The sequence below is a fragment of the Corylus avellana genome, chromosome 7 (assembly GCF_965113065.1).
Source record: "Corylus avellana chromosome 7, dhCorAvel1.hap1.2, whole genome shotgun sequence".
Classification (NCBI taxonomy): Eukaryota; Viridiplantae; Streptophyta; class Magnoliopsida; order Fagales; family Betulaceae; genus Corylus; species Corylus avellana.
In genome coordinates, this window is record NC_142496.1 from 2,947,930 (window position 1) to 2,975,219 (window position 27,290).

Sequence of the window (27,290 nt, forward strand, 5' to 3'; positions counted from 1 at the left end):
TAAATATTTGAGAAACTTCACAAAGGACCCCTGAATTACCATGTTATTTGAAAAGACTTTCAAAATTTAAAAAACTTTCAATTTTACCATTCGAACTTTTAATTTGAAACAATATATCCCCTCCGTTAATTTTTGACATTAACTCCAAATGGATACAATTAAAAATACCGAATTACCCTTCAATTTTTGAACTCCGACTAGTGCAAGCTAGTGGCTGGCGCATGGATGTGTGTGTGAGAAAGAGAAAGAGGACACCAAAAACATATTAATGTGTAGCTTAATTGACACTGTTATTGATGCCATCACATACATACTCCTAACCAACAAAATGATCAATATTCCTTCCACTTCTTGTGCTCTCTCCTCTGGCTGGAAACAGCAGTGATCTGCACAAAGGGCAGGTCACCCTGCCCTCATCCACCCATCTATCCAGGCACTCCCTGTGGAACACATGACAACAGTTCGGCTGCACCCTGACTTCATGGATTCTCTCCACGCAATTCAAGCAGACAGAACATACCATATCCACATGATCTTCGTCATCATGTGCCCCATATCTTTCAAGAAGATTGCCATATTGCATCACAGAAAGCCTCTTCTTGATCAAGCCCATTAGACTCTGGAGTGGGATTAGCGATGGAGATAATCCATCCATCACAAGAACATAACTTGTGGAATCAGTGGAATGGTCTTCTTCAGTATCAGCTACTTGTTCTGGCGAATTGAGAAGACCCAGACGAGCAAGTGCCACCATGACCACGAACTTCAAAGAATCCAGCAGGCCTAGTAGAAGTCCAATGTTTATGCCTCTTGGGATCTTAAGCGCAATACAGATTAACCCCATGAGTATGAGAGAGGGAAAGAGATATATATTGAAGGTTTTGAAGAAAATGGTTGGTAATTGTTATCTGGGGGGTGTCTTAGACTCTTAGTGGTGTGGAAAAATATAAAACATAGCCGTACGTTATCACTACCTTCCTATAAATTATTAGAAGCTTAATTTTTCAATTGGGCCAGCTGGGATGCTGATGTCACCTCTGCCTCCTGGAACTCGATTGTTAGGCGGTAATTATTGCGAAGTCATGAATTTTTGCGCCAATCACAACTCCTTCATAGCTGAATTAATGGCTTGTCGTATTGGACCACGACCAACAACCAGGCGGTCACAAGCCATCTTGTCAACTCAATTCCGATTATGATAGTGATGCCTTTCGACGTTGAACCCAAGCCCAGCAATGATGTGGCGTATCTCCTGCAGTGAGCATTCAATATGATCGAACCGGTGATCATGAGCATGAACGACTGCCTAAATGGCTTGCGCTCCACGCTCTTCGTTGTCGAAGTGGTTGCCTACATTTCCGTCATTTGCCATCAGACCAGGATAGTCGAGGCTCTAATACCAATTGACGTAACGGAAGCGATAATTGTGAAAGAGAAGTTGCGTCCTCAATGCACACATATTGAAAGAAAATAAAAACTGATAATATTATTGATCACAAGCTATTTATTCTATTACAACTGGTACTAATTTATAATGAAACCCTAAAGCTAATAAAGGATAAAATCTCTCAACAAAGAAATAAAATAAAGAAGCAGGATATAATAATTATGGGATTACTTGGGCACAAAGAATATTCAAATATATGGAAATATTTGATGCCAAAGAAAGACTAATAATGAAAATCTTCTAGATGGAAAATCAAAATAATTAAAGAAAGATATTATGCAAAATATCTTTTAAAACAAAATCAGTCAATTAATTGTGTCAAATTCAAATTGCTGATTCTGAAATTTTTTTACAACTTTAGGCCAAGATAGACCCAACACCAGTTCATCGTGGAGCAAGAGTATTAATCAATTCACAAATGAAAGATGGTGACTTCCCTCAATAGGTACTTAATGTCTATTTCGAATCCAATAAGTTCACAAAGTTTCCCTCCAGTCCAGTTTATTAAATTGACATATATTTTTAAAGCACTCGCTTTAAAGACATAAGTCAATTTAATGAGTAATGATATACTTTTCACACCCATTTTACATGACGTATTTTAGGTAATTTTCCTTTTTTTTCTCAACGACTAACATAAGCAGCCACTTAAAACACGTCATATCAGCTGGTGTGAAATGAGTGTGATAAGTAGGTGTGAATGGCGATATATATATATTTTTTTTCCATTTAAATTAAAAAGGAGTAATGCTAGGTGTTAGTTCTTGTATTGGCTTAATTCGGTTTCAAAATGTAGAGGCTACTGTTCATAGGCTCAAACACTGATATAGAATGCACAGAATTAAATCTCCACCGTCCATAATGTATATTCATGTGTCATGAACGACCTTGCAAAATTTCAGCTCAATCAAACCACAAATGCCTATCCAATCGGAGCTGTGTATCAAAGCTGGACAGCATTTCCAGAATGCAGTTTCACCCATTGCATGCCCTGTCCGGACGGGCCTTCCCCATGTCCGGAAAACATTTCTAGAAACTCTGTTTTTGCTCATCAAGGCCCTGTCCGGACAGCCCATTAACCTGTCCGGACACCCACTAAGTTTTAGGCCCAAAAACATGATTTTAAGTGGGTTAGGTCTAGGGTTTTGTTGGGGGTATATATACATCTTTATAGAGAGAGATGAACAAAATTCTACCAGAGGTTTCGTGAGAGGCTGTACTTAGAGAGAAAATCTGTGTGAGCTTGATTATTCCTCTTAGAGGATTATTGTTAGTTTCATTGAGCTTTATTGAAAAGTCTATCGGAAGGGTGCGGTAAAGGAGAATCACATTGAAGAAGATTGTGAACAAGGAGATGAGTTGTAGGCTTGTCAATCTTACAGAGCCAAGGTCTTGCAAAGGATTGTAAGTGGTCCTAGTGTCTGTAATCTCTGGATAATATTTTGACAGTGATTTCATGGGTTTGGCTACCTCGGAGAGGTTTTACTTTTAGATCGATTTCTAAAAGGTTTCCTCTTCGTCAACAAAATCCTTGTGTGTGATTGTTTATATTTTGGTGATTGTTTGCTTTGATAAATATCTGTTAATTCCGCATAAACTGTGATATTTATCTGTTTAGAATTTTTTCAATTGGTATCAGAGTGGGTTCACTCTGTGAAGGATTAAATTCATGAGTGTGATCTTTGTTTCTTGTTTAAGATGTCTCAAACCCTTAACATTGTGTCTAATTTTGATGGATCAAATTATGACTATTGGAAGTCCATATGAGATTTTTCTTAAAATCTATAAACGTTTGGCATGTCATTGAATTTGGATTTAAAGCTCTAGATAAGCCGACAGCTGAATGGTCTAATGTTGTAAAACAAACTCGTATAACGAATGACAAAGCTATGAATGCTCTATGTTTGGCAGTTTCACAAATTGAGTTCTCCAGAATTTCAAATTGTGATAGTGTCAAGGATGCATGGGAGATCCTAGAAACTACATATGAAGGAACTAAACTTGTTAAAGCTTCAAAACTTCAAATGTTAGTTTCTCAGTTTGAGGATATTAAAATGTTAGAGGATGAGACATTCAATGAATTTTTTAGTAAACTTAGTGAAATTATAAATTCCATGATAAATCTAGGAAAGAAAGTTTCTGACACTAAGCTTATTAGAAAAGTTATGAGATCACTCCCTGAAAGATTCATGATGAAGGTAACTGCTATTGAGTCATGTACTGATCTTAATACCATGAGGATGGAAGAGTTAGTTGGTGCTCTTCAAACTTATGAGTTTTTCCTGCCTCAACCTAGGAAAAATAAGGATATTGCCCTTAGAACTTTTAGGAAGAACTCTGATGAGTTATCTGATGAGGATTCACCAGATGATAAGGAACTTGCCTTGAGAGCTAGAAGGTATTTTAGGAATGAACATAGAATTTCCAAGAAATTTGGAAAACAAAAAGAGAGTACTCAGGATAGAAATGAAAGAGACCCACGTGGTCCAAAATGTTATGAGTGTTTTGGCTATGGTCATGTGTGAAAGGATTGTGCTAACCTCAAGAATAATAAGCCAAAAGGTCAAAAAGCCTTCAATATTACCTTGAGTGACACTGGTGAGGAAGAAACTCCTAATTATGTGGCATTTGTTGCATCATATGATTCTGATGATTCTAATCAATCAAATATTCAGTCTGCCTCTGATAATGAATCAAATAGGGTTAATGATCTTCAAAACTCTTTTAACAATTTAATGGAAAAGTTTTCTATGCTTAGAAATACTAACTCGAAAATTGTTAAGGATTTTAAAAATCTTGAGCTTGAAAGGGATAATTTGTTGAAATCTTTGAGTGATTCACATGTTGTTTGCAATACTCTCAAATCTGAAAATCATGTGTTAATTCTAAAAATAAATCCCTTCCAAATGGTCTGATTGCATCTAGAAATCACTTGAGTAAATTCTCTAGTGAAAAGCTTGATAAAATGTTGCATATTCAAAAGCATTCTAGTGACAGATCTGGCTTAAGATTTGATAAAACTGTTTTTTTGTCTTTTAACCGTGTTTCTACTTCAAAGCCTGTTTTTGTTAAACCAATGAAGGTAGAAGAATCTTCAAGTGAAGAAAAGCAAACAGTTGCTCCGACTCCTCAATGTAAGAAAGGTAAGAAAATCTACATTGAGCCTCATGCATCTTACCCTACACCTAGAGTTGTGCATCCTCTTAGGAAATTACCTTCTCAAAGGTGTGTCCTTACATGTCATCACTGTGGAAAGTGGGTCACATTCGACCTCACTGTTTTAATTTGAAACCTCATGTGCATATAAATGAAAATTCATATTCTAGGAAAGAAAGTGAAGGTTTGGTCATAATGATGAGAGAAGTGCTATATAGGCTAGATAAATTTGAGCAAAGTCATAAGTCTAGACCTAAGATTTCTCGAGTTTGGGTTAGGAAGGATGAGCGGGAGTGGTGATGATCTCACCTTATGTTAGGTGAGTCACCCACATGCCTAAGATTGATTTTCTTGCATATCTTTGCATATCCTAAAGCATGTTGTTTTTTGTTTTGCATTGTATTTGTGTTTTATTTTGTTTTGAAATTGTATTTTGTTTGTGTGCATTTCTTTTGTGAAAAATAACAAAAAGACAAAAATATTTTACTTTGGTTGTTGTTTTTTTTATTTTTTTTTATTTTTTTTTATTTTTTTATTTTTATTTTGTCTTATGCACCTAGATAGTCTATTAATTTCTCATGTTGCTTTTTATGGATTTAATTCCTTGCATCTTGGAATGTTCTTAACATACATGAAATGAAAATTTGTGTCAATGGACTTGTGTTTGTGATTGCCTAAAGCCTGAGCTTATGTGGTACCTTTTGCCTATATTTTATCTCTTGTGCACTTTTAAGCTTAAATTGAGGTTTTGTTTCACTTTATTTGTGAGGTCTGTTAGGTAACCATAGGAGGTTTTTGACTAGTCATATTTTTCAAATTGACCATATGCTAGTTGAACCTAGGGCTTAAAAATTTCTACTTTCTCTTTTGTGATAAGCACCAAAAGTTTAAGGACACTTTCTCAAAGAAAAAAATAAACAAAATTGTGAAACAAATAAAATCAAAAGATCATATTCCAAAATGAATTTATTTTCCTGTGTCAAACTTGTGCAAAATGTTTTACAAAGAGAAATGTATAGGATGAGAGTGGCTAGGTCCTAGTATGATAAGGTTTAACTTTTGATTTGATATACTTGTTAAAACCTCATGGTAGTGAAACTTTCTTCTCGTTTTGTAAGTTAAAGATTTTTCTCTTTGGATGGCTTACACACACACCATACAAGCATGGGTTGAATGGAACATTTTTCTTCGCTTGGGTTAAGCAATTTGAGTTTCTTGCCATTTATAATCTAATGTATATTTTGCATATTTGGAGCACGTTTGGGATATTCATTGTGCAATACATGAGTCATTGATGTGTATATCATTTGTATTCATTTGACTTTTGAAGGGAGAAACATGTTTTGCTTTTCTAGTTTCTTATTGATAATTGAGTTATACATTGAGGGGGAGTTTTGCTAATGTTTCTTTATGATCTTGCATTCTACGTCATTTTTTTTTTTTTTTTTTTTTTTTTTATCATGAGTTTTATTTGTGCATTCTTGTTCCACATATGCCTTGATGTATTTTATGAAGTGTTTCAGAAAACATGAAGATCTTTTGTCATTCTGTGATAAAAAGGGAAAATAAATATGGGGAGATGATGGGATTGGCTCGGCATTTTGGTTTTGTCACCGAATTGGCAAAGGGGGAGTTTGTTAGTTCTTGTGTTGGCTTAATTTAATTTCAAAATGTAGAGGCTACTATTCATAGACTCAAACACCAATATAGAATGCTCAGAATCCAATCTCCACCGACCATAATGTATATTCATGTGTCATGAACATCCCTGCAAAATTTTAGCTTAATCGGACCACAAACGCCCATCGATCGGAGCTGTTAATCAAGGCTGGACAGCATTTCCAAAATGCAGTTTCACCCATTGCATGCCCTGTCCGGACAGGCCTTCCCTATGTCCGGACAACATTTCTAGAAACTCTGTTTCTGCTCCGCAAGGCCCTGTCCGGACAACCCATTAACCTGTCTGGACACCTCGTATATTTTAGGTCAAAAAACGTGATTTTAAGTAGGTTAGGTCTAGGGTTTTGTCGGGGGTATATATACATCTTTATAGAGAGAGATAAACAAAATTCTACCAGAGGTTTTGTGAGTGGCTGTACTTAGAGAGAAAATCTGTGTGAGCCTGATTATTCCTCTTAGAGAATTATTGTTAGTTTAATTGAGTTTTATTAAGAAGTCTATCTAAAGGGTTCGGTAAGGGAGAATCACGTTGAAGAAGATTGTGAGTAAAGAAACGAGTTGTAGGCTTGTCGATCTTATAGAGCCAAAGTCTTGCAAAGGGTTGTAAGTGTTCCTAGTGTCTGTAATCTCTGGATAATCTTTTGATAGTGATTTCTTGAGTTTGACTGTCCCGGAGAGGTTTTACTTTTAGATCGGTTTCTAAAAGATTTCCTCTTCGTCACCAAAATCTTTGTGTGTGATTGTTTATATTTTGGTGATTGTTTACTTTGATAAATATCTGTTAATTCTGCATAAACTGTGATATTTATCTGTTTAGAGTTTTTCATTAGGGACCATCTTTTTATCTTCTTTTTATCCTCCTAAAGCTGATGTGGCTTTTAAAATTACCATTAAATTTCAGATGAATCATACATGAATTTTGATCCAATGGTGATTTTAAAAGTCACATCAACTTTATGAAAATAAAAATATGGTTCCTAGCATTATTCAAAAAGAAGACTTTGTCCATTTAAGCATCTGTCATTTTTTTTCCTTTTCTTTTTTATCAAAATAATGTTTTACATATTAAGTTTATTTTTTTCAAGCATGGTATTTGCATATAATCGATGGTTATTTGCAACAGGAAATGACTGGAGTATTTATGAGAAACTGCACACTAAACTACTCATCATATAGAAACATTTTCCCGATATGGGCTCTTGGAGAATATTGGAGGCGAGTTCTATTTGCATGATAACCTGAATGCGTAAGCAAGTGATTGCATATTGAACTACAAGAGCCCAAGTTAGCTTGAAAGAGAATGGTCTCTCCAATAATACATATCGTTAGAATATATGGAAAATATATAATATTTTCCGTATATTTCATAATTAGATTGATATTATGGCTAATACATGGTATCAAAGCTTTTTTAACATGGGATCAGAGTCACTTTCTTGCAGCATTCAATAAACGTCATTGACGTTTCTAGGTGTTCTCTCCAATAATCTCATTATTCCGCTACATCCAACTGTCATACTACTCCACGTGCCGCCATTAGCAACCACGCGTCATGCACCAGTTAAGTTTGGTGCGCCGATCTGATAACCACCTAAGTGGGCTCATTTTCCTTTTTAATTATGGCCCATAGTCGGCCCTTTTGAAGTTTGGCTTATTGTCAGACCTGGCCCGTTGTCGGCCCATTTTTGGATTTTGGCCCGGCGTCAGCCCCTTTTGATGTTGCTCATTGTCAACCATGGCCAGTTGTCAGCCCCTTTTGGAGTTTTGCCCATTGTCGGCCCTTTTAAATCTACATTCATCAGCTACCTGCCGCCATCGTTGGCCGCCCGCCAGCCTCTATCTCCTCTAGCAGCCTCCACCATCTACGGGTCATTCACAGCCTCCGCCACCACCGTTATCATTATTTCGAATTTCAAACTCAAGGTTCTAGAATATTCTACCGAGTTTGAGCGGGGATGTTAGAATATATGGAAAATATATAATATTTTCCATATATTCCATAATTAGGTTGATATCAAATATTCTTTATTTATGGATTGATTGTAATCAAATATTAGGATTGTAATCAAATCAAAGGGATTTGATTACTATACTTGTATTTAGACACTACCTTATAATTAGAGATCTTTGTATTGTAAACAAATAAAGTTAATGGGCACAATGTAACCCTTAGGGGTATTTCGAGTGGTGGACGTAGGTGTCTAACACTTACCACCTGTAAAGTTTTTTGTGTTCTTTCTCTCTCTTACTTCCACTCATATTTCCCCATCTTCATTATTTCAACATGGTTTTAAAGCTATTTCAACACATATGTACAACTTTCATGCAAGTTATCAAATAAATGCAGAAAATTCTCTACTACTTGAAAGATGTAAACTATGTCATAATTAGTTTGATGTGAGACAAACAGCAACTCAATCATGTAATGCAATAAAATATATGTGGGTGTTAAATGTGCAATATCATGTAATATATATAATATTTCATGTTTTTTGTTTTTTTTATAGGAAAAATATACTTTAGTCCCCAAATTATCACTCATTTTGTAATTATATATACTTCAAAACTTTAAAAAGTACATTACAAAAAAAAAAAAAAAAAAAAAAAATTAAAAAGTGATATCGAGACCCACATACTACCATTGCATGTCAAATTAGACACTTTTGCATTTTTTTTTCCCAGAATACCTTTGCAGTTATTAATAAATAAAATTAAAAAATATATAAAAATAACTATTTGAAAAAAAAAAAAAACAAAAACAAAAAAACAATTAGGAGGCTAACATGAAAAGGGCCACCCTTTTTTGGTGTTTTTTTTTTTAATTTTAATTTTAATTTTTTTATTTCAAATGATTATTTTTTTAATAAATTTAAGGGTATCTGGGGGAGGAAAAAGCAAAAGTATCTAATTTGCCACGGTGGTAGTATGGGAGGTCCTAATGTCAAGTTTTAAGGTTTGAAAGTGTAAGTGCAAAACGGGTAATAGTTCAAGGGGCTAAGGTTTGTAATATTTTCTTTTATTTCAACCAAAATCATATTTGCAAGAATTTACTCAATTTCGTACAGAAGAACCATCTCTGTAGTGAATAAGAAACCTTTTGGGAAGTAAATTCTTTCTGACTTTCTGGATAACATGCCATATTTTTAATATATGGCATTTTCTAAGTGTTTTAAGTGTAAAGAAATGGCTTAAATTCTATAATTTAAGAATCTACAATTTATTTGAAATGGTAATAAATCCTAATCCCTTATGAGACTATTTACAAATTGTTTTTACCATATTAAGAACATAAAACAATCTTTTATTGAAAAAACTTTTATTGTATAATTATTAATTAGAGGCTTTAAACGACTGCCTAAGTCACCTAAGGTTGAACGGCCTGTGAATAGGGTTTATCTTTATTTTTTTTTTATTTTTTTATTTATTTTTATTTTTATTTTTTTTAGGTTCTGTGAATAGGTTTTATCAATCCTCGGGGTCACGATAGGCTGAGGAGGACGCCTTGTGGATGAGCCTTTCTTCCTCTTTATTTTCTTCACAAGAGTCTTCTTAGCATATGCAATGAGTGTGAAATGGAGTGAAGAAAGTCAAACTGAAATTATGGATTTGACTTATTTGAACGGGTAATGCTACATGTCACTCTCATATTTTTCTTATGTCTCCTTAAAATTAAAATCATAATTAGATTTATGATAAATCACTGTTGAATTTTGATCTAATAATAATTTTAAAAGTCACATCAATTTTGAAAAAATACAAAAAAAAAAACATAGGGTAAAATTTAGAATTAATCCAATTAAACCACTACAATGTGATGACACGTCAGACAATAAGACCTAAGAAGACAATCTTGTTCAACTACCATTCAAACAAGTAGCTTCTATCAAATCAAGATCTCTCTCATTAGAAGTTGAATACCTACTACGTATTCCTCCCATCAAAACTTTTCTCATGCATTAAAGATTCGAGTTATCCAAATATCTTGTCCAAACAAGTAAGTTCTATCAATATCATATTTATATGTTGAAAGAAACTTAACCAACTGAATACGTTATTAATACTTGTAAACCCTAATAAAAAATGTTGAAAAAAAGCGTTTGAAATAGATTTTTATCTTAACCAACTGAATACGTTATTAATACTTGTAAACCCTAAAAAATGTTGAAAAAAAGCGTTTGAAATAGATTTTTATCTCCCTTTTATCCTCCAAAAGTGATGTGATTTTTAAAATTATTATTGGATCATCATTCAGTTTGAATTTTAATATAATAGTAATTAATTTGAAAGACACATCATTTTTAAGAGTCTACGCATAACATTATTGTGACATATATATTAATTTAATCCGAATGACATGATTGATTATCAACTTAATTAACTCAAGCAAGCTAACGAACAATGGTTATAAACCTTAAGGGATCGAAAAATCTCGTCTGCTTACTTTTCAAGTTGATATTTGTTACTTGTCAGTAACAAATTAATATGACAGGAAAGGAAGATAGAGATTTTTCAAAGCAAACTACAAATATGGTACCTTGTGGTGGATGTTGAACCCTTCTGGGGAAAACTGGATTTGTTGTACGTATTCTTTGAGTCACATGCAAGCTTCATAATTTCTTATTTTGTCAACTTGAAATGACCAGAAATCATTGAATTGGGGCAATGATGCAAGGCTTTTCACATCCAAAAGATTGCAATGACAATTCAAGTACCACTTGCACTAATCTAATTGGTGGATTAATTTTTATATGGGCCCTAGATTATTTGTCTCCTTCGCACCATTTACAAGCCTTTATTACTTTTTCTAACCCAGCAACTTTAATGTAACCTACTAGCAGAGACCGAATCAAGATTTTTTTATGAAAGCATAAACAAAAATATATTAAGATTTACATTTAAATTAATATATAAAAAATAAAAATAGTATCTATTCGATGTTAAAAAATATATATAAACAACATAAAACGAATAATATAATTATTTCTTAATATATTTCAATTTTCACCTTAATTATCTATCAACATGCAATCTATGATCTTTCTCTTTTGCTTGATGAGTGAAGAAAGCTAACACCTTTTTCCAACTTCTGAACATGTCGAATCGCCTAATAATTGGCTACTAAGCGTACGTGGTAGTATTTGCAAGATAATTTTTAAAAGTTAGTTCTACCCAATATTTGTATTTCTGTAAAGCTCGAAAAAAATGAGTTAACTATATATATTCGAAACGAATGTTCTCTCGTGCTACTCAATGATCAAGGGGCAATTACAAGTATGATAACCCTCAATCATTATACTTAAATCGATGAATGCATATATGTATGGCCAACAGAATGCCTGACCAAATTTGATGATCAGATGGGCTAGAGCTGGTTTTTGGACCGACTCTACAATATAAATTACCCAATAAGTCAACAAAATCATGATCAACTAATTTGGAGTGTTCTTGATATAGCCTTCTCCCTACGAATTAAACAACCATTTTTGTTGTTATATTTGGATTACCCTAAAGTTAAGAATTTGACGAGATTAATGAATATTAGATTACCCTAAAATTAAAGATTTGATGACTTGATGTGATTGAATCACCCTAAATTAAGAGATTTGATATTCATCAATCTCATCAAATCCCTAACTTTAGGGTTATCCAAGTAAACTCTCACATTTGTTCCCATGCATGGATCATGCAAGTGATTTGGGTTGATTTTTTGGGGCCTTCATCAGAATAATTGGAAATTTGAAAGGCTACAAGATTGACCTGGTCTTGTTGTCCATTGTCGAGTGGTATTATTGTTCTGAAAATAAGTTAGAATATTAATTAATAATTCATTTATCATTTCTTATAAACTAAGTTTTTAAAATAATTGACAATTTCAAATGATTTCTTACAAGTAATCTTGAGTTTGACCTATGCCTCCCTAATTTACTTTCCATCTTTATCAATCTCTGCAAGCTTAAACATTCGAAGAACTGGCAATTGAACAAAAGCAATAAATGAATAAATTAAGAAATACAGAAAGATAGTGGGATTTTAAAGATAGAAAGCCAATACGAATTGTAAATTGAGTAAAATTCTTCCCCGAGTAACGTTATATATTATATTTTTATTTTGCAACTATCCCATAATATACTTTGACACTCGCTTGCTGTTATTAAATGATCCTTCTAGTCTTTGTAGCTTTAATGCCTTTTGATTGTTAGTTCCATGCATCACAACAAAGCTGCTCCAAATTTGGCTTGGTTCAAAGAAGTAGAATCTATATAGCTGAAAAGCACTATACTAAAGGCAGTAGAGAAGAAAGAAAGATAGGGCATTATAGCTTCAACTCAAGAAGTAGCATTCCCATCCGTATCTGTTGAAGAACTATATTATAATATTGATGTGGCAATCCCAATTAATCAGCTATGTAGACAGCAAATCACAATAAAATATCTCTGAGTAAAATTCATGGTTCTATGACTGCATGCTTTTTGCAACTTGAATTTCAAATACCCACTTGAAAGTGCGCACAATGGGAACAACAAAGTGAGACGAGCACAAAAAATATCCAAACTAGGGGTGAGAGTGTGGCGACTTGTTTATCAAGGCTTCAAAGCTAAAACCGATAAATTTTTCTCTAAATTCGATTAAAGGAATTTCTTTCAATTCAATCTATCAAATTGAGATATGTTTAAAATGCACGTGAAAATCAAATATATTTTAACACGTCAGTTTAATATACTGAATAGGAGATATGTGGCGGTGATCTCCAGAGTAACTCCAATTCTTTTGTGACTTCTTATGCCAATAAAATGCATGTGCAATAAGACTCTTAACCACACTATCTCGTAAACAGGTAATTGAGTCATATGTCCGGCAGAATTAGGAATTAGGATTGTTCTTTTAGAGTATGACTGCAGCAAAAATTAAGAATTGAAAATTGAAAAGAGAACTCATATGGAAAAATGATACGCTAATTATACCATGGGGTATAGGATGATGGGTAAGGAAGCTGAGAAATTAAAAGTTTTCTCACTTATGAGAACTCTCTCCTCTATTTAGTGAAGTCAAAACATCTTCTAAAATTAATCTATTAATCCAATGTTTGCGCCTTAATAACTCTAAGGGCATGACATTAGAAATCATCTCATCGTATAAAAGTAAGATGGTTAAAATTATTTTTCTCACAAATTCTAAATATTTTTTATGGACATTTGTTGGAGAAAATTAGTAGAAAAATATATTTTTTAATATATATATATACACACATCAGTGAAAAGTATAAGGTTTTGAAAACTTTGCTAAAAACTTATATGATGAGAACAATTAACTCGTAATATTGTGACTACCTCGCTGAGAACGTACAGTATGCATGTTAGGTTGATAATGGCGCAAAATATTAGTCTCACGACGGTATCAAATATTTTATGTATATTTCTAACACTAAACCACTCAAGTCTAAGAATAAGAATAATAAGAATAACCGTGTGATATGATCGAGAGTGCTCTCGTAATAATTCTACTCTTAGGCTCTGTTTGGTATTGGCCTTTAGCCTTTGTTTGGTATTTTTTTTAAGCAAGATTTGATTGATGTGAAAAAACAATATAAGAATTTTTTGTATAAAAAAAAAAAAAATTGTTTTATAGTGATTTTTTTATTTGAATAATAGTAAAACGTGATTGATATGATATAAAAAATAAAAATATTGGAAGTTGAATTTTAGGTCAATAGTATAGAGCCATTTTTTGGCCATTGCCAAATTTGACAGAAGAATGTCAAATAAGCAAACAGGAGAAGATTAGGTTAGGTGGATTTAAAATAATAGTAATAGAATAATCTATAGAAAAACATATTAGAAGTTTGCTTCCAATCACCAAGCAAACTTCTTTACCTACCACACGATCTCTTCTCCCCTCTCTTTATATATATAGATAGGGAGAGAGTCTTATGGCTTTCATGCATTTCAGTCAAGTGTTCTTTTCTCTAGACGAAGGTGCCAGTACTGCCACCCTTTTGTTTGTCTCTGGGGAACAAACTCAGAATTTATTTTCCTCTTAAAAAACACTTTCAAGGTACCTCTCTTTCTTTGTTTTAAATGATATCTAATGCCATTTCAGCTGCAAATTAACGCATGGCTAACTTCTTTTACCATGTTTTTTTGTCTGCTGCATAATTTCTTTCCGACACTGCAAATGATCTCTTGTTTCATATATACAATATACTTGAAAATCATCTTGCATGTCTGAGTAGTAGTGTCGGTTATTTGTTACATTAATATAGAGGATGTGGAAGTTGAAGATAGCCGAAGGAGGGCCGGGCCTGGTTAGCGTAAACAACTTCGTCGGACGGCAACACTGGGAATTCGACCCTGACGCCGGCACTCCCGAAGAACATGCTCAAGTTGAAAAGGCCCGCCACGACTTCAAGAATAATCGGTTTCAGATGAGACAGAGCGCTGATCTTTTGATGAGAATGCAAGTAAGTTAAAGTATTTAATTAAATGATTAAATTTACTTCTTATTATAATTAAGTTCAAATCTTTAATTAAATATTCTACATACGTGTTGGGTGATTTCACTTATTAAAAAGAAAATTTGAGCTCACAAATGAAAGTAATGTTAAGTATTAATTAAACGATTAAATTTATCCCTTTTTACCAATTTAAACTTTTAAAATAAGTGATTATTTAAGGTTACATACCTGTACAGCTTTTCCTATATATCTCTGCATGCATGCGTGTTTCTTCATTCTCATATAGTTTCTTTGAGAACCATGACAGGTTAGTCTGTTACGGTTAACGTGCCATAGAAGTTACTATATACTGTTGGAGGTTACTTTTTATGTGGGTTGTATTTTTGTCAACATGTTTGTAGTAGATCGGTGAAAATGCATGAATTTAGTGATCCCACGTGTGTGTGTGTTTTAGAAATTTGTATTCTCAAAATTAGGTTACCGGTAACTTGTATGAAAAGTTGCTGCAGAAGAAAATCATATAAGAAAAAATAGACATGAGAGCCAAGTATGTTCAACTCATCCTCCCCTGTTCTTTGTATCAATGATAAGATCATATGGTTGTGATTTGTGTTAGAATCTGCAAAATTTCAATTGTGAGGACTTTGACTTATTTTTCACTTGGACATTTCTCTGTTTAATTAATATGGAAAACTCACAGCTTAGGAAGGAGAATCCATGTCCACCAATTCCAGTGCCAGTGAAAGTGAAAGAAACAGAGGTGATAACAGAGGAAGCAATGATTACTACAATAAGAAGAGCACTGAGCTTTTATTCCTCCATTCAAGCACATGATGGCCACTGGCCTGCTGAATCTGCTGGCCCCTTGTTTTTCCTTCAACCCTTTGTATGTTTTTTTCTCACCATTCTATAGACAAATATATATGCATCTTTATTCTTGTTTCTTAAATCTAGCTTAATTTCATATTATTATGATATGCAGGTAATGGTATTATACATCACTGGAGGTCTCAATGCTATATTTTCACCAGCACACCAGAAGGAAATTATTCGTTACTTGTATAATCACCAGGTTTTATTCTTTTATTCTTTTTTGAACATCAGTTTGTGTCTTTGAAGTCCTAGCTAGAAAACTAAAAAGTTGGCTAATTTTTAAACTTGTGTATTTGTTGGATAGAATGAAGATGGGGGTTGGGGCTTCCATATAGAGGGTCACAGCACAATGTTTGGGTCAGCATTGAGCTACATTGCCTTGAGAATACTTGGAGAGGGACTTGAAGATGGTGAAGATGGGGCAATGGCTAGAGGCCGGAAATGGATCCTTGACCATGGAGGTTTAGTGGCTATTCCTTCATGGGGAAAGTTTTGGGTCACGGTATATATGACCATTTGAAAGTTGAAACCCATTACCATATGTTAGTTTTGACAAATTAGCTAACAAAACACCTAACAAGAATGATGGAAGCATATTTACTTTCAACTGTAATATATAATCTTTAGCATATTGTGATTTGTGAACTTGTGACGTAAAGTAGTCTCATTGAGTTATCTGTCAAGTGAAAACTCAAATGTCTCATCTCATGTGAAGGTACTGGGAGTGTATGAGTGGTCAGGCTGCAATCCACTACCCCCAGAGTTCTGGCTTCTTCCTAAAATCTTCCCCATGCATCCAGGTTTTTTCCACTCACGTACATCTTTTTGTTGGAAAGCACATAATAAGATATATATATATATATATATATATATATATATATATATATATAAGGTGTGTGTATCAAAGAGTTAGCCTTGGTGCATGTATCTAATACTCAAGGTGTTCATTACATGAAATGCAGGCAAAATGTTATGCTATTGTCGCTTGGTTTACATGCCAATGTCTTATTTATATGGGAAGAGGTTTGTTGGTCCAATCACTGGATTGATTCAATCACTAAGACAAGAGTTATATAATGAGCCTTACCATCAAATTAACTGGAATAAAGCCCGAAATACAATTGCAAAGGTTTGTTGAATCTTAATCCTTCTGCATTTCTTTTTTATCATAAGCCTCTGCACAAGGTTTTTGCAAAAATGTGTTCAGGCAAGACAATATATCATTATCACCATACATATTCAAATTACACAAGCAATTGTGAAGATTCCTGGTGAAGTTAATTCATACATAAAACTCACCCATGTTGCTAATTTAGGAGGATCTCTACTATCCGCATCCCCTCATACAAGATATGCTATGGGGATTTCTCCACCATGTAGTCGAGCCTATCTTGAGCTATTGGCCATTTTCAATGATGAGAGAGAAAGCACTCAAAGCTGCAATTGGTCATGTGCATTATGAGGATGAGAACAGTAGATACCTTTGCATTGGAAGCGTTGAAAAGGTCAATAACTAGTGTGCTAGGGTTGCAGATACAATCAATATATATATATATATCAAATTAAGTATTTGATATTTTCATCAATGAACTGAATTTTCAAGGTTATTTTTATTACAGGTACTATGTTTGATTGCCTGTTGGGCTGAAGATCCAAAAGGGGAGGCATACAAGCTTCATCTAGGCAGGATTCCAGACAACTATTGGGTTGCTGAAGATGGCTTAAAAATTCAGGTTCTATATATTATTAGCCCTTGCCTTTCATCTAGACTAAAGAAGAGAATAAATCAGAAAATAAAATATTCTAACATGGTCTTATGTGGAACAAGAACAAACCAATTAATTATCACACCCAGAAACATATTGAAGCATTTACCCAAAAGTCAAGCCTGCAAAATCTTGGTCCATTTAAAATCAAATATTTTATTTTGAAATGTAGTAACACTACAAAAAATCTGATGTTTTATGATGTGGCAAACAGTAATCAAATTTTGCCACGTCAGTAATTATTGACGTGCCAAAAGTGGCACGTCAACAAATTTTTTTTTTTGACGTGTTGAATGTGCCACGCCAATATTTATTGACGTGTTACATTCAACACGTCAGGAAATTTAAGTTCAATTTAATTTTTAACAATTTTATTTAAATAACTTAATATTTAAATATTTATTGACATGCTAAAATTAGACACGTCAATATTTCTTGACGTGTCATTTTGAAACGTCAATAATTTTTATTTTTTTATTTTTTATGGAACATTAAATGAAATTTCTGACGTGCTAGTTTTAGCACGTCAGAAATTTATGCTGAATATATAAATAATATCAGGTTTTCTTTTTCTGACGTGTTAGTTTAGCACATCAGAAATTTCTGACGTGCTAAAACCAGCACGTCAGAAATTTATGCTCAATATATATTTTTTTATATCATGTTTATTTGTATTATATATAAATAATATCAGTTTTTTTTTCTTCTAATGTGCTAAAACCAGAAATTTCTAACGTGCTGGTTTTAGCATGTCAGAAAAAAAAAAAAAAATCAATTTTAATTTTCCCTCTTCTTATTATTTATTCTTTCCCTCTTCATTTATTTCCCCACACTCTCTCTCTCCTCTCTCAATCTCCCTCTTCTCTGCACGGCAGCTCCCTCTAGAGGAAGAAGAAAAAGAAAAGGTAAAGTGAAAAAGAAGAGAAGCAGCAGATCGAAGAAAAGCAGAAGAAGAAAAAGAAAAGGAGAAGAGAAGAAGAAGAAGAGAAGATAAGAAGACTTTTTGGGTTCTTGAAGATTTGTTGGGTTTGACATTTGGGTTTTTAATTTTTTAGGTTGATTTTTTGATTTGGATTTTTGATTTTTTGGGTTTGGGTTTTTGAAACTGGAGGAATTTAAAGAAGAGAGAGAAAGTGAGAAAATTGATAAAAGAAGAGAGGAAGAGCTAGTCATCTATGAATGAAAATGGAGAAAAGAAGAGAGCAGGGAGAGAGCTGGGGGAGAAACGACATACGGTACTAGTGGTAAAAAGAATTTTATATATATATATATATATATATATATATATATATATATATATATATATATATATATATATATTATTTTAATTGAAAAATAATTTAAATTAATAAATTTTTTAATTGAAAAAAAAAATCCAGAAATTTTTTTAAAAAAATTTATTTATTTTTAATAATTTTTAAATTACTGACGTGCGAAAGTTGACACGTCAGAAAATTCTAACATGTTACATCTGACACGCTAGAAATTTTTCATTTCTGACACCCAAAATTTTAACGTCTGACACACGTCAAAAACTCCTAGTCAAAAAAGTTTTATGACATGTCAGACCACCTGACATGTCAGAAAACCCATGTCAGCAAAAAATTGGTTTTTTGTAGTGTAATAAATGATGCCTGGTTTATCTGATGCAGAGTTTCGGCTCTCAGATGTGGGATGCGGGTTTTGCTATTCAAGCAATTCTCTCTTGTAATCTAAACGAAGAGTATTGGCCAACCCTTCGTAAAGCACACGAATTTGTAAAGGCCTCACAGGTCAAAAATATATATATGATATACTCCTTACATTGTTTTTCCAAAGATAATGTGCTTTAACATAATAATCATGTTATTTTCTAGGTCCTAGAAAACCCTTCTGGGGACTTCAAAGCTATGTATCGCCACATAAGCAAAGGAGCATGGACATTTTCCATGCAGGATCATGGCTGGCAAGTCTCTGACTGCACTGCTGAAGGGCTGAAGGTAATCACTCAACTCTATCAAAATAAATTACCAAAAATTTGTTTCAAAGCAGAATCTGACATTTGGCAAAACCTTCTCTTTTGCAGGTTGCAATCTTGTTCTCACAAATGCCTTCGGACCTTGTTGGGGAGAAAATGGAGACACAGCGGTTTTATGATGCTGTGAATGTCATTCTTTCTCTACAAGTAACAAGTCAACATTTCAAATTCTATTTTTGACTCAGTTAGAAATTAAGGATACATAAAATGTTGTTTGGTTTTACTTCTGAAACCTCATTAGGATTAAGCTTTCCCAAATGCTTCACATGAATAATTGAAATTCTTTCAATTGCCTCTACAGAGTAATAATGGTGGCTTCCCAGCATGGGAGACTCAAAGAGCATATGCTTGGTTGGAGGTAACTTCTCAAAGCTTGACAATTAAAAATCTTCTTCTTTTCTATACCTTGCACTAGTTAACATAATTTTTTGTATCTAATTTCTCAGAAGTTCAACCCCACAGAGTTCTTTGAAGATACCCTTATTGAGAGAGAGTAAGAAATCTTCAACACAACAATGTATATATACAAAGGTTTTGCTCATATTTGCTTCCTAACAACAAGGTTGTGTCATACACCTTATAGGTACGTAGAGTGCACTTCATCTGTAGTTCAAGCTCTGGTACTCTTTAGGAAGCTCTATCCCAAGCACCGGAGGACAGAGATAGACAGTAGCATTTCCAAGGGAATTCAATACATTGAAGACGTCCAAGAACCTGATGGATCATGGTAATTTAGCTCTATATTAAATTTGGAGACAATGTTCGAAACTTAGAACATTTGCTTTAATATCAAGTTAAATCATCAATCAATTGTCTCCATACACTTGGGATGATGGTGACAGTGAAAAGTTGTCATTGGTTTTCTTTTTATATATATAAGATCTAATATAAAGGTTGATTTTCACTACGTACTAAATCATCAAGTTTTATTACAGTCACATCACATTCTACTAAATAGCATTACTCTATATATAGGAAATGAATAATTTAATAAATATTTTAATCTATAATAAGTAATATTGAAGGATAAAAGATCATTTTTACAGGTATGGTTATTGGGGGATTTGCTACACCTATGGTACATGGTTTGCTGTAGGGGCACTGGTAGGGTGTGGAAGAACCTACAAAAATTGTCCCGCATTGCGCAAAGCTTGTGAATTTTTGGTATCAAAGCAGCTACCTAATGGTGGTTGGGGAGAAAGTTACCTATCAAGCCAAAACAAGGTATGGAACAGATCATTTCAATTTGAATTTAGATTCTCGGGCAACAAATATAAGAAACTTTTTATAGAGTTAATTTTTCTGAACAAGGAATGAGTTGCCCAAAACCTGTTCAGACAGATGGGTCCTATAAGAATGAGTCCGAATTGCTAACAAGTGAGACAACAAGATTGTTGAGAATTTCTATCCAATTATAAATATGTATACTACCAAGCCATATGAAAAAATAAAAATAAAAAAATTGGAGAATGAAAAAAAAGAACTTAAGTTTATTTCTTTGTGAAATAGGTTTGGACGAATATAGAAGGCAATCGTGCAAATTTAGTCCAAACCGCGTGGGCCTTGTTGTCCCTCATTGAGGCTGGGCAGGTTGGTGCATCATTTTCTCTTCAAATAGTCAATTATTTGCACTGCACTATAACATAGCATTGCTAATGCTGCATAAGAAGACCAAAGAATGTAATAATATTTCGTTATAGAAAGAAAAAATATTACCAAAAAACTCTACATGCATGCATGCGTATGAACAGAAAAATTAAGATCATTTACACAAATAAAGTCAAGAAAGTATGAAGCTTAGATATTCAGCTTTTAGGAAATACAAACATACCCATATGTTGATTTTGAACGTTTTCATAACTTTAGGCCGAGATAGACCCAACACCAATTCATCGTGGAGTAAGAGTATTAATCAATTCACAGATGGAAGATGGTGACTTCCCTCAACAGGTAATTCATGTCTATTTAGAATATTCCAACACATTTAGATAAGTTCACAAAGTTTTCCTACGGTCCATGCTATTAAATTAACATGTCTTTAAATTAGCAACGATTCTCACGTGCTTTTGAAGACGTGTCAATTTAATGAGTAATGCTACATTGACGTATTTTAAATAGCTTTCATTTTCTTTAAATAGCTTACATGGAAAGCTACTTAAAATATTCAACTTTAGCTGGTGTAAATTAAGTGTGATAAATAGGTGTGAAGAGTGGCATTTCTTTCAATCTAATTTGAAGGAAAACTTTATCCATTTAAGTGTATGCAAGTTGGTCTTTTTCTTTTTTCCTTTTCTTCTTTATCAAAATAATTTTTTACTTATTAATTTATTTTTTCAAGCATGGTATATATATAATCGATGGCTATTGGCAACAGGAAATCACTGGAGTGTTTATGAGAAACTGTACACTAAACTACTCATCATATCGAAACATTTTTCCGATATGGGCTCTTGGAGAATATCGGAGGCGAGTTCTGTTTGCATCATAACCTGAATGCGTAAGCAAATGATTGCATATTGAACTTCTTGAGCACAATTTAGCTTGAAAGAGAATGGTCTCTCCAATAATACATATGTATAACTTTCATGCAAGTTACCAAATAAATGCAGAAAATTCTCTACTACTTGAAAGATGTAAATTATGTCATAATTAGTTTGATGTGAGACAAACAGCTACTCAATCATGTAATGCAATATAATATATATTAATATATGTGAGTGTTAAATGTGCAATATCATTCAATATAAGCCTTATAGTTTTTTTTCAAGTTTTTTTTTTTTTTTTTTTTTTCTGTTTTTGTTTCTCTTCTAAATTTTGCATGAGGACCATGTTGCATCAATATCTTTGCATATTCAACTTTCAAATAAAGCACCTATAATATAGTTACTTTTATTAAAGTATTAACTAAATAATTCAATTTATTATTTTTTATCAATTTAAATATATAGATAAGTGGTGATTTACCATGATATTTGAGCTGAGGTATTTTTGAATTTGATTAACTCTACAAATTAATTTCTCACTTCAATTAAAATAGTGTGCGTTGTCTTTTGAGATAAGTAGTGATTTGACACTTTCTATATTTTAAACTACGCCTTTCTTCCCAAAAAAAAAAAAAATTCTCATGTTCTCTTTTTCTCTTTGAGAGGTCATTCGGTTTATAAGACGCAAATAAGGAGGTAATTTTTTTTAGGAAAAAAAGAAGAAGCAAATCATTCTCTATGGTATGCAAAAATAACAAATAAGTCTTAACTATTAACTTATGTACAAAATCTTGGTGGATTCCGTTAGTGAGCCACGTTTTAAATCCAATTTTATAATGACACGCGTTATTCATAATGCACATGGCACCAACTTAGACCTGATTTGACACTTATTTGAAATATTTTCTTCTTCCACTCTATTTCAACTAAAAATCAATGATTCATACCACCAAATTATTTGTAAACCGCAATTAGAGATAAATAAATAACCCAACAAAACTTAATAATAAAACGCACTTCTTCATTAAAGTACTCAGTAACTATCAAATACAATAAATCAAAAATCCAAATACGCGCGTCTCTAAAATATATTCCCCCATGCAGCCGCATATAGTCTGGGTCCATTAATATTTAAAAACTATAACTTCAATTGTCTCACATTCCAACTATTAAACAAAAACAAACACTACAACACACTTATTGAAACCTCTAATTCTAATTAGACTCCAACAACTCCCTCCAACATTCGGCTACCTGAGTATCTGATCAACTCGAGGAACTTGCTAATTCTGAAAAATTAAGGGAAAATGCAGTTTACCCCCCTAAAGTTTCAGAGGTTTTTCAATTTTAACACCAAAGTTAAAAAATTGGCAATCTACATCCCTAAAGTTTCGAAAATTGGCAATTTAAACCTTCCATTCCTAATTTCCGTTAAATTGGACGGAAAGTTTTTTAAAAAAGCCTGAGGATAGTGATGTAATTTCATAGATTTCCGTCCATTTAGATGTAAAAATTAAACTGAGGGTTTAAATTGCCAATTTTTGAAACTTCAGGAGGGTAGATTGCCAATTTTTGAACTTTTGGGTTAAAATTGAAAAACTCCTGAAACTTCAGTGGGGTAAACTGCATTTTCCCCATAACAAGAAATAAGGATGAGCGTTGGTAATGGGATTAGGGGATTTGTAAGTTTAAACAAACTAATTAATGTTTCATATTCCAAATTATTGTGAGCAAACAAAATTCCCATAGAAATATTTTTACAATAAATTTATCCAAGGTCACCGTTATGCCACAAAGACATCAAATATCACATCAAATATCACGAATCAGAGATATACTTGCAAAATGCTTGTAGCTTTAACTTTCCATGTAAAAACCCATCAAGAATATAGATAAATTATATTCTTAATAAACTTTGATAATAACCAATTCTCCAAATAAAAATCCATACAAGTATACACTACAAAAATGATGATAATTTTTGACTAGGAGTTTTTGACGTGTCAATGGTATTGACACGTCAAAAACCCCTTTTAACGTGAGGTTTTTGACGTTTTTCAACGGTTAAAAGGGTAGGTGTAAAAAATTTCAGATTTTTGACGTGTCTACAGTGACACATCAAAAAATTTTGACGTGTTGGAGAGAACACGTCAAAAAGATTTTTTTTGACGTGGCATTATTGCCACATCAAGAACTTTTGACGTGGCAGTGTTGCCACGTCAAAAAATTTTGCAATCCTTTTTGACGTGTCACTCCGTTTGACACGTCAAAATATATATATATATTTTAATTATTTTCACCCCACCATGTTTCTCCCCTAGCTCTCTCCCTCTCTTCTTTTCTCCATTTTCTCCCCCATGGCCCAGCTCTCCCCCAACTCTCTCCCCCTCTCTTCTTTTCTCTATTTTCTCACTCTCTCTCTTCTTTCCTCCATTTTGAAAAACCCAAACCCAAAAAATCTTCAAAAAATCAAAAACCAAATCAAAAAATCAACCTGAAAAATCAAAAATCCAAACGTGAAACTCAACAAATTTTCAAAAACCCAAAAAATATTCTTATCTTCTTATATATCTTCTATTCTTCTTCTTCTTCTTCTCTTCTCCTTTTTTTGTTTTTTTTCTTTTGCAGATCTGCTTCTCTTCTCCTTTTCTTTTTCTTCTTCTTCCTCTTCTTTTTCTCTTCTTTCTTCTTCCCTCTAGAGGGAGCTGGCCGGCTGCATCTGTTGCAGAGAGAAGAGGCTAGGGAGATTGAGAGAGGAGAGAGAGAGAGAGCCAAGTCTGGAAATAAAAGAAAAAGGACCAAAGAAAATATAAAGGGAAAAGAAGAGGGAAAGAAGATAGGGAAAAAGTTAAAAATCCCGCTCATTTTTTTTAGTGACGTGCCAACATTTAACAAGTCAGAAATTTCTGACGTGCTAGTTTTAGCACGTCAAAATCTTTTTTTTTTTTTTTCCTATACTACTACATGGAGAATAAAATTTTTTTTGAGTAGAAATAATTTCTGACGTGCTGGTAATAGCACGTCAGAAATAAACCAGATTTAAAAAAAAAAAATGGAGCTGAAATAATTTCTGACGTGCTGGTTTTGGCACGTCAGAAACCATTCAGATTAAAAAAAAAATAGAGCTGAAATAATTTATGACGTGCTGGTTTTGGCACGTCAGAAATTTCTGACGTGCCAAAACCAGCACGTCAAAAACCATTCAGATTAAAAAAAAAAAAAAAAAAAAAAAAAAAAAAATTGCGAAGACGAAACCAAGGGAGCTAGCTAAGCTCTTTTTGGCATACTTGCCATTATGTATTTCTTTTTGTCTTACTCTGAAGAAAAAAAAATTATTGAGCAGAAATAAATTAATATAAATTAATATTATAGATGTATAGATTATAAAATTCATTTTTTCGTGAGGGCTCAATAATCCACTCACCGAACATTGTATTTTGTGTTGGCCGAGTTTATGTGGGGTTTGCGGGTCTTATAAAATAAATGTATTATGTATGTGCTATATATTTTGTAAAAATTAATATGGCTATCACATTAATATTACTAGAATGATTTATGCATGATAATATCATATCATATCATATAATGAAATGTTTGATTCATATTAATGTGATAATATTAACTGTACAATAGTATGATTATGATACTAGCTAATTGGCATGCATGTAATATATACGTATATACCAATTAATTTATACTAATATGATAAAATTAATTTTTCTATCCAATTAAAATTAATTCACTACATAATTTTTTTTAATACATATTTTTTATACCAATTAATACATAATTTTAATTATAATTAATTGTAATTTTTGACGTGCCATTTTAACACATCAAAAATTTTTGACGTGCGAGTATGACACGTCAAAAATTTTTGACGTGTTAAAATCTAACACGTCAAAAATATTTTTTTTGACATGTCTAATTAGACACGTCAAAATTTATTGACGTGGTAAACATCAGTTATTATTTGCCACGTCAATAAAGGGCAAGTTTTTTGTAGTGATAGATCAACGGTTTTAAAAAGGGGGTAATACTAAACACACTCCCACTTCTTCAAACTCAATATCGCACTTCTTTAGGTGACTTTTTAAATCATCAATTAAATTACTATTTAAAAAATATTAGGTTGGGAGAGGGGGCATTGCCACCTTCCTTGCCATAAGTTAGGAGAGTGTTTGGCAAACCCTTTTCCCACTACAAGAAATTAGCTCATTAGCGGCGACCCAAAGTCGCTGCTAATGAGCAAAATGTCGCTGCTTTTTATCAATAGCGGTGACCCTTGGCTGCTACTCAGCTGCTGATACTAATCCGACACTGATGCTCAATAGCGGCGACACCCCTCATTAGTGGCGACTTTTAGTCGCCTCTAATGATATTTTTTTGCGCCACTAATAACATTTTTTTGTTGCCGCAGAAAAGGTTGAAATGGGACATGTGTCGCCGCTACTGATGGTCAGTAGCGGTGACATTTTTGTTGCCGCTATTTAATTATAACAATAAAAAAATCATTAGCGGTTAATGATAAAATTTTTTTTTTTTTTAAAAAAAAAAGGAAACCCACTTATAATAGATGGTGTTATATAGCAGTTATAGGAACTACATCAAGCCTATTTATAGTCAAATCGCTAAGACAATGATCCTCTCCAGTTCAAAATGGATTGGGGAGGATCCAGTTGATGGCTAGGATCTCAGGATCTCTAAGGAGAGATCCTAAGGCCATCAACCTGCCATGTGGTGCATTAAAAAATAATACTATTTTATTATTTTATTTTAAAAAATAAATAAACAATAAAATAATAAAATAATAAAAAATCAAAAACAAATATATATAAAAGAAGGGTGGTTGGCCACCACATATTGGGACATGGGGGTGGTGACGCCACCCCCATGGGCCGGTTGGGGGTGGCCGAAGCCACCCCCATGGCCCTTGGGGGTGGTTCGGCCACCCCTAAAGACCAAATCTAAAAAATAAAAAAAATTGATTTGGCCCTTGAGGGTGGCCGATCCACCCCCAAGGGCCACCACTTGGCCTTTAGGGGTGGCTTTGGTCACCCCCATGGACCGGTTAGGGGTGGCCGAAGCCACCCCCATGGCCCTTGGGGGTGGATCAACCACCCACAAAGGTCAAACCCATTTGGGGTGGACCAGCCACCCCCAAGGGTAACCGCTTGGCCTTTGGTGGTGACTTCATGATGCAGCATAACTTAGTAGGCTGCAGCAAAGAACAACAATAAAGCAGCGGATAACTAATTCTAGATCTTGAGTCTATCAATGATCTAGGAATTCTTCTAAAAACAATAGATATTTTCTAAAGCTTAAAGGAAAAGAGGAATAAACTCAACTCTGAGTATTCTCATTAATCAAAATCAATAATAATCAACAACCCCCTTGCTAAAGGCTATAAGCATAT

General features: G+C 33.4%; 2 protein-coding genes across 2 annotated transcripts; one reads left to right on the forward strand and one right to left on the reverse strand.

Annotated features, from left to right (window-relative positions):
- Positions 1 to 316: 316 nt before the first annotated feature.
- On the reverse strand, positions 317 to 856 carry LOC148584343 (E3 ubiquitin-protein ligase RHA2B-like). Its single transcript, XM_088518699.1, has one exon. The coding sequence runs from the start codon at positions 842 to 844 to the stop codon at positions 317 to 319; it is 528 nt and encodes a 175-aa protein (XP_088374825.1). The 5' UTR covers positions 845 to 856.
- A 13,690-nt stretch (positions 857 to 14,546) lies between these two features.
- LOC148584344 (lupeol synthase-like) lies at positions 14,547 to 21,879 on the forward strand. The gene is made up of 18 exons (XM_088518097.1): positions 14,547 to 14,741; positions 15,436 to 15,621; positions 15,718 to 15,807; positions 15,913 to 16,110; positions 16,324 to 16,408; positions 16,571 to 16,737; positions 16,925 to 17,113; positions 17,228 to 17,341; positions 19,027 to 19,146; positions 19,231 to 19,353; positions 19,440 to 19,538; positions 19,693 to 19,749; positions 19,838 to 19,884; positions 19,975 to 20,118; positions 20,438 to 20,615; positions 20,901 to 20,981; positions 21,258 to 21,341; positions 21,766 to 21,879. The coding sequence occupies exons 1-18, from the start codon at positions 14,547 to 14,549 to the stop codon at positions 21,877 to 21,879; spliced, it is 2,271 nt and encodes a 756-aa protein (XP_088374223.1).
- The last annotated feature ends 5,411 nt before the right edge of the window (positions 21,880 to 27,290 follow it).

Coding starts and splice junctions, on each gene's coding strand:
- LOC148584343 (XM_088518699.1), bottom strand. CDS start 844: ATGGGGTTAATCTGTATTGCGCTTAAGATCCCAAGAGGCATAAACATT.
- LOC148584344 (XM_088518097.1), top strand. CDS start 14,547: ATGTGGAAGTTGAAGATAGCCGAAGGAGGGCCGGGCCTGGTTAGCGTA. Junction 19,885..19,974: donor GATACCCTTATTGAGAGAGA/GTAAGAAATCTT, acceptor TACACCTTATAG/GTACGTAGAGTGCACTTCAT. Junction 20,982..21,257: donor CCCTCATTGAGGCTGGGCAG/GTTGGTGCATCA, acceptor TCATAACTTTAG/GCCGAGATAGACCCAACACC.